The sequence below is a fragment of the Hyperolius riggenbachi genome, chromosome 5, assembly GCF_040937935.1.
Source record: "Hyperolius riggenbachi isolate aHypRig1 chromosome 5, aHypRig1.pri, whole genome shotgun sequence".
Classification (NCBI taxonomy): Eukaryota; Metazoa; Chordata; class Amphibia; order Anura; family Hyperoliidae; genus Hyperolius; species Hyperolius riggenbachi.
This window is the reverse complement of record NC_090650.1, coordinates 79,817,053-79,830,014: the sequence shown is the minus strand read 5'-3', so window position 1 is coordinate 79,830,014 and position 12,962 is coordinate 79,817,053. Positions and strand designations below refer to the sequence as shown.

General features: G+C 43.7%; 1 protein-coding gene across 12 annotated transcripts in view; it reads right to left on the bottom strand.

Moving 5' to 3' along the window:
- Window positions 1-12,962, bottom strand: part of KMT2C (lysine methyltransferase 2C) — a 302,604-nt gene that overhangs the window by 215,023 nt on the left and 74,619 nt on the right. For all 12 annotated transcript variants that reach the window (XM_068235906.1, XM_068235894.1, XM_068235898.1 and 9 more), the window contains exon 2: window positions 8,686-8,771. In XM_068235906.1, coding sequence (XP_068092007.1) covers window positions 8,686-8,771 — 86 coding nt within the window. The remainder of the gene's footprint in view (window positions 1-8,685; window positions 8,772-12,962) is intronic.

The following is a 12,962-nucleotide window of genomic DNA, read 5'->3' as shown; positions in this document are numbered from 1 at the left end:
TGGAGGTGTTTTCCACCCACCTTAAGTCATCTGTGATGGTGGCACCCAGGTAACGGACGCTCGGCTCCCTGGAGACGCTGATGCCCTCGATGGAGACAGGGTTGAGTGAGTGAGGGCGCCTTCTGAAATCCACTATCAGCTCGACTGTTTTTGTTGTGTTGAGTACAAGATGATTGTCATTGCACCACTTGCAGATGCGTTCGATCTCGTCCCGGTACGCGCGTTCATCGTCACTGCTTATGAGACCAAGTATGGTGGTGTCGTCTGCAAATTTTATGACCTTGACAGAGTCGGCGGAAGAGGTACACCTGTTGGTGTAGAGGGAAAACAGGATGGGGGACAGTACACACCCTTGCGGGGCAACCGTGTTTGTGATTCTATCCTGTGAGGAGCAGTTGCCGAGCTTCACTCGTTGTGTTCTGTCTGTTAGTAAGTCCTTGATCCAGGAGCACAGCAAGGAGTCTAGGCCAAGGTGTACAAGATTGTCGTATAGGATGTCTGGGCATATTGTGTTGAAGACCGAACTGAAGTCAAGGAAAAGGATCCTGGCGTAGGTGTTCGGATTGTCGAGGTGGTCAGTGATGTGCACCAGAGTGATGTTGATGGCGTCCTCGATAGATCTGTTTGGCCTGTAGGCAAACTGAAGTGGATCCAGGAGGGCGTCAGTGGAGTGCTTCAGGTGGTGGAGGACCAGCCTTTCCAGGATTTTCATGATGGTGGGGGTGAGTGCTACGGGCCTGTAGTTGTTAAGATCGCAGATCCCTGGCTTCTTGGGAACTGGAATGATTGTGGATTTTTTGAGGCAGGCTGGTACTTTGCCCTCCGCCAGTTATTTGTTAAAGAGCAAGGTGAGGACGGGAGCAAGTTGGGTAGCGCAGGTTCTCAGGCAGATAGATGACACGCCATCCAGGCCTGAGGCCTTCCTTGGGTTGAGTCTCCGGAGGTGTTTCAGGACGTCAGCTTCCTGGACCACAAGAGCTGATCCAGGTGTCATAACTGGTGTGGTTGCTTGTGCCCCAAGTGTGGGGGGGATCCCTCTCGAACCGGCAATAGAACAGAACTCATTGAGTTTCTCTACTACTTTTACACAAAAAATTAACTCATTACCTCCCACACTCCCCAATTTTTTTTTGTAATTAAAAAAAAATAAAAAAAATTACAATAAAAAAAATACATAAATAGTTACCATAGGGACTGGACTTTTTAAATATTTATGTCAGGAGGGTATAACACTGTTACTTTATAAACTATGGGCTTGTAAATAGTGATGGACGCAAAACTGAAAAAAAAAAGCACCTTTATTTCCAAATAAAATATTGGCGCCAAACATTGTGATAGGGACATAATTAAACGGTTTTATAACCGGTACAAATGGGCAAATACATTTCATGAATTTTAATTACAGTAGCATGCATTATTTAAAAACTGTAATGGCAGAAAACTGAAAAATAATGTTTTTTTTTTTTCCAAATGTTTTCCTATTTTCCCATTAAAACACATTTAGAATAAAATAATTCTTGGCATAGTGTCCCACCTAAAGAAAGCCTAATTGGTGGTGAAAAAAACAAGATATAGTTCATTTTATTGTGATAAGTAATGATAAAGTTATAGGCGAATGAATGTAAGGAGCGCTGAAAGGTGAAAATTGCTCGGATGCTGAAGGGGTAAAACCCCTGAGTTGTGAAGTGGTTAAAAGGTGGAACTAGTAAATGAAATACACTCATTACATGCAAATCAGGATATTTCAAGCCTTTATTTGTTATAATTTTGATGACTATGAATTCTGAACGCCCGCATAAGGTTTCCTATTTCATATATTAGTTTCACCTTTTAAGTTGAATTACTGAAATAAATTAAATAAATAAATAAAAGTTTTGCAGGATATTCTAATTTTTTTTTAGTTTCATCTGTATAATACGAAAGTAGCAAGTAAAAAACCCATGCTAGCTGCAGACATTTGGGTGCTTTATGTGTAGCACAAATCATGCATTCTATTTGATAATATAAATGATTCATTCTATTTGTTAAATAATTTCAGAGTCTATAACTAAGCAATTTACTCAAGCAGCTGAAACATACAGCCAACCAGCAAAGGCCAATCAGTGTTGACAACTCATCCCTTTAATTACTGACACATCTAAGTTATACAGGTTCTGGGGCTACTTATACACATAATCAGTGCCTTAACTGCATCTACCTAGCCACGAAACCTGTATAATTCATATGTGTCAGTAATTAAAGGGATGAGTTGGCAACACTGAGGCCAATCCACTGCGCACTTAGTTACTGCACAAGCAAACATACTCACTGGTAGTTGGTGCTTGCTGGCCCGTGATGAAAAATGCTGCAAGTAATATCTGGTGATCCTGCCTACTTGCGAGTTGCAAGATTGGCATGGTACTTTGTTAGCACTAAAATATCATCACTTCCCATTAGCTGCCTCTATTAAAATATCATAACCTTAACCATTTCTGCCGCCCGGACGTGATTAATAACATTACAAATTAACTGTTTATTTCCCACACCAACATATTACCCAAATAACATTTTGAATTGAAAAAAAAAAAAATTCAATTCAAAACAAAAAAACAAATAGTTACCCAAGGGTCTGAACTTTTTAAATATTTAAATATGCATTTGAAGGGGGTATACTACGAACATTTTTTTTAATTATAAGCTTGTAAATAGTGATGGACACACAACGGAAAAAATGCACCTTTATTTCCAAATAAAATATTGGCGCCATACATTGTGATAGGGACAAAATTTAAATAGTGTCATAACCGAGACAAACTGGCAAATAAAATACAGGTTTTAATTATGGTAGAGTGGATTATTTTAAAGCTATAATGGACGAAAACTGAGAAATAATGAATTTTTTCCATTTTTTTCTTATTAATCCTGTTAAAATGCATTTATAAAAAATTAATTCTTAGCAAAATGTACCACCCAAAGAAAGCCTAATTAGTGGCGGAAAAAACAAGATATAGATCAATAAATTGTGTTAAGAAGTGATAAAGTTATTAGCGAATGAATGGGAGGTGAAAATTGCTCTGATGCATAAGGTGAAAAATCCCTGCGGGCTGAAATGGTTAAGTACATTTATCTCCAACCAATTCATTCAGATTGGGAAAGTGTCCTCATGTCCATGAAATCCATTTCTGTAGATTTCTGAAATGATCGTAAATTAAAACTCTGGGTAGAACTTACCGGTAGCGGTATTTCTACGAATCCTCCAGGATGGCTGCATAACATGAGAGATAGCCTAGCTCCTCCCCCAAAGGAAACACCCCTGATACAAACTTTTGCATAAGAAGCCCCTGCCTACCCACACACCTCAGTTATTGCAGAGTATCACCTTCCGAACAGCCGCTACCTTAATTCCCCTGAATCCGGCCACAATAGACCATCATCGGGTGGGAACTAAGGTAGCCATCCTGGAGGATTCGTAGAAATACCGCTACCGGTAAGTTCTACCCAGAGTTCTCTCCTCATCCTCCAGGATGGCTGCATAACATGAGAGACCAGCGAGAAATAAATTACCTTAGGGAGGGATGATGTTCTGAAGAACTTTTCTACCAAATGACAAATCCTGGCTGGATAGTAGGTCCACTCTGTAATGCTTGACAAATGTGTGTTGGTCCTTCCATATTGCCGCTTTACAAATTTGCTCTAGTGATGCACCAGACCTTTCAGCCCACGAGGTCGAAAGTGATCTAACCGAATGAGCCTTGATGCCCTTAGGCACACTCTGTCCTTCCTGCACATAGGCTGAAGCTATTACCTCTCTGAGCCATCTGGCAATCGTGTCCTTCGACACCGCTAAACCCTTCTTTGTGTTTGAAAAGGAAACAAATAAATGATTTGACCTCCTAAAAGATCTTGTCCTGTCAAGATATTGTATTACCGCTCTCCTGACGTCTAAACTGTGCCATTCTGCTTCTCTATCATTCTTTGGTGGATCACAAAAGGAAGGTATAATAATCTCTTGAGACCTATGATAGCGTGAACTAACTTTAGGTAAGTATGCTGGATCTGTCCTGAATATGATCCTATCTGGAAATATCTGCATATACGGATCCTTTATTGATAAATTTTGAATGTCACCAACCCTCCTAGCTGATGTGACAGAGACTAAAAAAGTAGTTTTTAACGTCAGAGCCTTTAGAGAAGCCTTATTCAGGGGTTCATAAGGATCTCTTGCTAAAGCCCTTAAGACCAAATTTAGGTCCCATGGGGGAACAAATTTTGTCGGTATCGGTCTAGCCCTAGATACCGCCTTTAAGAAATCAATGATAGCCGAATCTCTGGCAATCTTAATATTCAAAAATAAGGAAAGGGCCGAAACCTGAACCCTTAATGTACTAGGTGATAGACCTAAATCCACTCCATCCTGTAAGAATTCCAAAATCGTAGCAATATCGTTCCCTACTAAATTTTTTCTCATTTTCCAGGAACAATAAACTTTCCAAAATTTACAATAAATCTTTCTCGTAGTAATCTTTCTACATGAAACCATCGTGGATATCACTCTGTTCGAAAAACCCCTTTTCTTTAACGCCCTCCATTCAAGAGCCAGGCTGCCAGGGAAAACTTCTCTGGACTCTGATGGAATCTCCCCTGTTGTATTAACAAATCCTTCCTGTGAGGTAGAAACCAAGGACCCTGTGCTGCCAGGATACACAAATCTGGGAACCATATCCTTCGTGGCCAAAAGGGCGCTACGAATATAACTCTGGCCTTCTCTTTCTTTATCTTCCAGATTGAACGAGAAATCAGTGAAAACGGGGGGAAGGCATAAAGGAGAGTCCTGGGCCATGGCAATGCTAGAGCATCCAGCCTTTCCATGGGACACGCTGGATCTAGGGAAAAGAAAAACTCTGTCTTTGCATTGTTGGGGGACGCAAAGAGGTCCACACTCGGGCTCCCCCACATTTGTACTATCTGGTGGAACACCTCCGAGTTTAATGCCCATTCTGTTTCCAGCAACTTGGGTCGGCTTAATTGGTCTGCCAAAAAATTTAGAGAGCCCTTTATATGAACTGAAGTTAGAGATTTTAGATTGTGCTCTGCCCAAGCTGCAATCTCCAAGGCCAAGTCTCTGAGCCTCCTTACCCTGGTTCCCCCTTGTTTCCGAATGTAAGAGACTGTCACAATGTTGTCCGAGAGAATTACACCGTGTGTCTCTTTTATGTGGGGGGCTGATTGGGCCAAGGCCAGCTTTACCGCCATGAGCTCCCTGAAATTCGATGATTCCCTGCACATGCCCTGACTCCAGACTCCCTGAGCGTGCCATAGATCTGAGTGCGCTCCCCATCCCCACAGACTGGCATCTGTGAATATTCGGATGGTAGAAGGAGGATGCCACATCCTGCCCTGATTGAGATTGCTCTGGTCCTCCCACCACAATAGGGAGTCCTTGACTACTTGCGATAAGGTGAACCTCTTGTCGAGATGCACTCTTCCCTGCTTCCAATGTTGCAGGAACCATTCCTGTAATGTTCTCGTATGTGCTTGTGCCCATACCACTCCCGGTATGGTCGAGGTCATAAGGCCCAACAAGGAAGTTGCGTCTCTTAACGATACCCTGCTTTTTATTCTGAAAGAATATGCCCTCTGTCTTATTTTTTCCTGTTTCTCTGCTGGCAGAAAAGTCATTTCCTGAACCGAATCTACCCTGAACCCCAGATACAGCACTGTCTGACTGGGATTCAGCATTGATTTTTCTATGTTTAATAGCCAACCCAGGTCTGACAATACCTGACATGTCAGGTGCAAATCGGCCAATAACTTTTCTTTTGAATCTGCCAGAATCAACAGGTCGTCCAAGTATGGAATGATTCGGATCTGCAGACGGTGTAACTGTGCCATCACCTCTGCTATGATCTTTGTAAAAATTCTCGGTGCAGTTGCTATACCAAACGGGAGTGCCCGATATTGTAAATGGTATATTTTGTCTCCCAGAGCTACTGCAAATCTTAAATAACTTTGGTAAGCTGGATTGATGGGCACGTGAAGGTAAGCATCTCTTAAGTCGAGAGTTACCATAAACGCGTCCTTGGGGATCAAGGCCTGAATGGTAAATATACTCTCCATTCTGAACTTCTCCACCTGAATGAACGGGTTTAGATTCTTTAAATTTAAAATCATGCGATATTTCCCCGAGGGTTTTTTGATTAGAAATACCCTGGAGTAGTAACCCTGGTACAACTGCTCTTCTGGCACGCTGCAAATCACATCCTGCTTCAATAAGGTGAGAACTGATTCTTTCAGAGCTCTGGCTCTTTCCGGCTCTCTTGGGGTCCCTGTAAGAACAAAGTTTTTTGGAGGGGGGGAGGCGAATAATATTTTGTAACCTGTCTTTAGAAGATCTAATATGAACAGGTTCTGGGTAATGAGACCCCACTGATTGACGAAGTGGAGTAACCTTCCCCCCACCTGTATCTCGTCATTTTTCCTGTCTTGCCCCAGAGGGAGGGGGCTTATTGAACATGAAAGAGGATTTACCTTTTTCACCTGTATAGACCCATCTTTTCTTCTGGGGTTGTGGTCTCTGATTTTTGTTAAAGAAAGGCTTTTTCCCACGAAAGGACCCTCGTGGAAGTCGCTTGCCCCTCTTATTAGGGAATTTTTTACCTTTCCCTGATGACCTCTCCAAAATACTGTCCAGATCCTTGCCGAATAAAAGGTCACCCTCAAATCTCATGGCACACAGCTTTTGTTTTGAGCTTACATCTCCTTCCCAAGTGTTTAGCCATACTGCTCTTCTGGCTGTATTTATGAGGGCAGCAACTCTGGCAGTAGATCTTAAGAATTCCGTTGCCGCATCCGCTAGGAACGCGACGGATCGGGCTAAGACTGGGAAGGACTCCAGGATCTCCGCCTGTGGCGTACCTGCTACTAAATGGTCTCTTAGACCCGACAACCATTTAATTAAATTTCTTGCAATGCAAATGGAAGCCATTGCTGGTTTAAATGCAAATGCCATGGCCTCCCAGGCCCTTTTGAGCATAGTCTCCGCCTTACGGTCCATGGGGTCTCTCAGTGCACCCGAATCCTCAAAGGATAGATCCGTATCCTTAGAATACTGTGAGAGTGCCGCGTCCAACTTTGGACACTTTGCCCATAAGGCTATATCTTCCTCCTTAAAAGGAAATCTGCGTTTAAACGACTTTGGTATGTATAACCTCTTTTCTGGATCAATCCACTGGTCTGTAACTATCTTCTTAATTGCTGGGTGAATGGGGAAAGTCTTACCTTCACTACCCTGTAATCCCATATAAATATCGTCCTGTGCAGAGGAGATCGTGACCTGGTCAGGAATTTGCTCCGCATCATAGACTGCTCTCAAAAGCTCTGACGTTTCCTCTGCACTAAATAGGTACTTTGCTGATTTCATATCCTTTGCAATGGAATCTGATCCTGAATCTGCTCTAGATTCAATCTCCTCAACCGAGTCTTCCGCTGAAGTAGAAACAACACAACCCTGAACCTCCTGGGCCGCAGCCCCTGCCCCTCTCTGCGATCGAGACTCCTGACTCGAAGCGGGTACAGGAAACTCTACATGGGCCGACACAGGTGGCAGTTGCGGTGGCACTGGGTTTGTCATCATTACTGAGCGCAAGGCCTGAAAAGTTGAAGTAAATTCTTTCTGCATTGACTCCATGAAACTTAGCATCACAGTCGATGGATCAGGCTTATCCTTTGCAATACAATTTTGGCATACTGATTTCGACCAGGAGGCTGAAAGTTTTGCATCACACTTAGGGCATCTCCTGGATTTTTCTCTATGCTTTGTAGCTGGCTGTACCGGCAATGCCTAGAGAAACAAAACATTTCTTTTAGTCTCCAGCCTGCCCCTTTGCTACAGCATCCCATTATTTTTTCCCCTTGTGTTTCCAGCCACTAGAAACCACTAGGAAGCCATGGCTGGACACATAGACGCATGTCAGTAGGTAACACCTGGAGTAATAATCCCACACAGCCCCTTCAGGCTAACATTACACCAGTGTCACTGTCTACCGACAGCGATACCACCGCCGACAAACAGCCTACCTTCTCTGCTGTGTCACTGGAGGTTTTGCGGCCTTCCACGGAGGAGCCTTCTGCCTGCTCCATGCTCCCCCGGACAGTCCTGTGGCTGGACTCAAATGGCGCTGAGACGCCGCCGCCTTCCCACTTAAAAAGCGGAAGTCACATGGCCCGATGACCTGACCCGGAAGTAGCTTGTTTTGTACTTCCGGGTGTCGTCCTGACACGCAGGACACTCCTCTGCCACCACCTCCCTAAACGAGCGGCAGACCACCGCTCCCACGGATCCCGACCCGCCCCTCCAATCCCAAAAGGAGGAGCAGGCGCAAGCGACCGACAGTACGCCTCCGCTTGTCGCCAGCGCAAGCAACGCTAGCTCACATGCAGGCATCCAGGCATCCAGGGAGAGAGGAGTCCACGAACGTTCGTATCCGGATGTTTCCAAGGAGGGAAACACAGCAAAACTGAGGTGTGTGGGTAGGCAGGGGCTTCTTATGCAAAAGTTTGTATCAGGGGTGTTTCCTTTGGGGGAGGAGCTAGGCTATCTCATGTTATGCAGCCATCCTGGAGGATGAGGAGAGAAATAACAGCTAACTTCCTATGCAATAGGTTTAAATTCCTGCTCCCAAAGTTATACAAAACGTGGGTACCAACCTGTTGCAGCTTTTTCTGGTTCTGCTGCCTCAAGTCCATCCATGCTATCTTCATCCTCCAACGTTGTTTTTCCTCTACTCCGAGACCTAGAGAGACAAGCAAAGAAAAATTTGAATATAACTGCTGGTGACAAACCCCCCAGGTATTTAAAGGGGAGTAAAACCCTGATATAGCCTTTCTTACTCAGCCAATGATCAGATGTTCTAGTTGTAATAGTAAGAGAGAAATTAAAACTAACTATGAGTAGTTCTAACAGCTTACATCTCGTATATGTATTATTATAAAAAAAAAAAAAGTAAAAGAAAAAAAAAGGATGGATCTGTTGGTTTTTGAGAAATCCTGAAAAACAATGTTGGGGGGTATAGTCTTATTTAAAGCTCATTTATATGCACATTTTTAGAAGTGTGAAGAAAACTGACAGCCTGCAGCAGCATTATTATTATTTTTGTTTTTTTTTTTTAAAAAAAGGAGGGGGGGGGGGAAGGCAATGCGCTCACTATATATTTTTTTTTTTTTACATTAGTTACCATGGAAAACCACTAACATATTTCCGCATACCAACAGGTTCGCCTAAGTGCTCTGACAAAAAAATTCAGACCATGCTAAAGTCAAAAAGAATGACAGTACAGCCAGGTAATTGTCACTGTTTAAAAAAACAAACATGGTAGCTTCCATATCCTCATTGCAGGATCACCTTCATGCACAAAACCATACACATGTTTTTGGTATTGATCTCAGGTAGTCTTCAGCTCTGCTTTAAGGGCGAGTTGTATCGGGTACTGGAGGCTGAGGATCAGCAGGAAAGCCAGGCAATTAGCATTGTTTTAAAGGCAATATATATACACAGTATGTCAGCATTCATATCCCACACGGTCATTGTAACTTTTGAGCTCTTATACACTTCTCTGCTATAACAAAGCTCTATGTGGCCTGCTCTGGAGGTGTGCCAGGAGCTAGGACCAGTTTGCTGGTGGCTAAATACAGCAAACTTGGCACTTTCTTGTGCAGTTCAAGAGTCAGAGGCTGAGAAGTCACATGACTGCTTATTCTACCCTCAAGAACACATCAATGCCAAACTTGGAAAAGCAAGCATTGAGGTACTGTGGGGGAGTGTGGTACAAATTATGGAGGTGTGGTGGATTGCTGGACTTCGGTCTTTGAAAATGATACAAGCAAGTCCACAGGGAGAAAAGACTATGCCTATCCAAAGCCTTTCCTCCACCAGCCATTAATACATAACACCGATTAGCAAGATACAGACAGGACAAGTTCACAGCATGGATTCCAGGTAACGAGCACTTAACAGAGCTCCCAGCAGTAAAACTGAGATCATTTAACAGGAGGAACTATGAAAAGACACCCTTTATAGTAAAACATAATGCAGTGAAAATACATGTTACAGTTTAATGACCTGCTGATAATGTGCAGCACAGCAGACTAAAACCCATTTTACAGTAATTTTTGGCCCCATGAGATAAACTGATTGTATTTTACAAAATGTTATAAAAAGGCGTGACGGGAGGTGGTTAAAAAAAAAAAAGTATTTTTCAGTTTTGAGCCATTACAGTTTTAAAATAAAATTTGTCCATTTGTCCCAGTTATTACAACATTTAGATTCTGTTCCTAGTACAATGTATGGCGACAATATTTTATTTGGAAATAAAGATATTTTTCCCATTGTCTGTTTCTTTATACTAGATCAATAATTACAAGCCTTAATTTGCAAAAAATAATAGTGACATACCTTTATCACATACATATTAACTACATAACGACTCCATCACGCCGATGGGCATGACCACGGCGGCAGCCCCAGGACCACCTAACGCCGACTTGCGTCAGGTCCTGGAGCTGCAGTTTCTCAGGGAACGGCCGTGCGCATGCGTGATCGTTCCCTGCCAGTTCACGGAGCGGTACGAGTTCGCCGATTCCCGGCCTCTGATTCACCCGGAATCGCCACGCTCTCATAGGCTGATGCCACAGCGATCGGACACCTACGGTGGCATGTCCCCTTAGGGACAAAACAAGAAGGGGAGTCTGATCGCTGGGCTCCATAGCTGGGTTGTGCAGGAGGCTGAAAAAACTCAGCTGAGCAAAAAAAGAGCCTGGCCATTAAGGGGGGGGGGGGGGGGGGGGGGGTGTTAAGCCTGGGGACCTTAAGTCGTTAAAAACGCCTATACTCCATAAGGTAACTGATTATTTTTTTTTAATTAGCACTATTTTTGATAAGTGTTTTATTTTGGCAAGGGGTTAAGATTAATTGGGGGGGGGGGGGGATTTCATTGTAGTTATTTTAACAAATGTATAAATTTGCCAGTAGATGTCCTGCCCCACACTATCCTGTGTACTACTCCGCGTGAAACTGTCGCGCTCGCATTCTGTGAATGACCATCGGCATCTCATTGATGTCGGATGATCATTCACTATGGGCACTCTGATCAGTGAATGGGAACACATGTTCCTATTCCCCGATCAGTACTCTGCCGGGGAGGGGGGGTTTGGGAGGGAGGTCACACGCCGCCGACAACAGCGCAGCATACACATTTAACCCCAACACCCCCCCCCCCTCACCCCCCAGTTTTATTTTAACCTGCCAACAGTAAGGCCTTGTTCACATTGCGTTCCGATCGCGTTTTTTGAAGCGTTCCGAACGCGTTTTTTTGAAGCTATCTTTTTTTTGTTTTTTTAATTCCCAGTGCTTGGGTGGGCGGTGCGTTTTTATTAAAAGCACTTTTCTAAGCACTTTTCCAGAGTTTTTTTTTTAATTCACTCCCAAACGCAAGTCAGGAAGTGAACTCTTTGACCTGGAAAAGAATACAATGTATTTATTCTTCAAAACGGGAACTCAATCTATGCACAAAGCGATTTTGTGAGCGTTTCGCATTTTTCCTATACCTTCCATTGAGCGGAATCACCTCAAAAAAGGTACAGGCACCGCTTTGCTGAATGGATTGGAAACAAACCACTCAGATGTGAACTCTCTCGTAGGGAATCATTGCACAAGTGTTTTTAGGGCGATTATAAATATCGCCTGCGCTTGAAAAAAGGGAAAAAAAGCCCTTAGGGCCTGTTCTCATCTGAGCAGGAATCGCGCGATTCCCGCTCATGGCAAACCGCTAGCGGTTTTGCAAAAACCGCTACAAAATGTAGCAAGTGGCAGTGTCCTCACTGCCGCGGTTGCGGTTAGCGATAACCGCAACCGCGCTGCATGCAGCGGTTTGCCGGCGACGAGCGTTCCGCTACGAGCGTTCCGCGATTAGCGATCGTGATTAGCGTGCAAAGCATGCTAATCGCAATCTCTCCAAAACCTCCGCAGTGCCCAGTGATTTTTCCGCGTTAATCGCGGGAAAATCACTCCCGCAAATTATAAGTGTGAACGAGCCCTTAGAACTGGTTCTGCTTCAGCACTTTGTGTTTAAGATGAATGCACAGCCATTGGTACGATCGCTAACCGTTCAATCCTGTTTTTTGCCATCGCCTGCCCGTTGCTCGATCCTGGAAGCAACATGTGCCACACAGCAGGAACGGATTTTTAATAGATTATAGTACACTTTGAGAAAGAAAAGTCACCCGGCACTCAGCTGCTTATACAGGGGGTAGGACTTGCTCCTGTATACCTGCAGTTGCTTCACCCCGCTATTTGTACACCCGTGTTGTTAAGCTTCAGTCCAAGCAAAGGGAAGTGCATCAAGCTTTGGTTGGTGCAGGGCACGAATGGAACACATTAGTACATAAAAGAAATGCTGTGCACCTTCCTCTTATCTTGCTTTTATTCAGGCCTTTAAACAGCAGCCAATGCATGCAACATACATAGGAAACGTTTTTTAGGACATACGCACGTGAGCAAGCGCCAGACGGCGTGAAACGGCTGTAGTGCCGTCCGTACATCCCCTGGTCACCTCTTCCCCATCCACCTCCGCACTTCCGTGAAGCCAGGTTTGACAACTGTTGTTTCCTATGTATGTTGCATGCATTGGCTGCTGTTTAAAGGCCTGAATAAAAGCAAGATAAGAGGAAGGTGCACAGCATTTCTTTAATGTACTAAAGATTTTAAATAGATTTTAGAATAAAATCTATTGAACAGCAGGGTTGCACTGTTCAATCTAATGCAACGCTATGGGCCATCAATCTGCCCCCAATTGACTTAGATTTTCTTTCCAGACTGATGAGTTATTTGATTGAATTCAGACATAAATCGTTCAATCGATCACGCAGCCTGCTGCATTGATTTCTAGCCAATTCGATCAATCGCTTTGATCGAATAGGCTGCATATTGA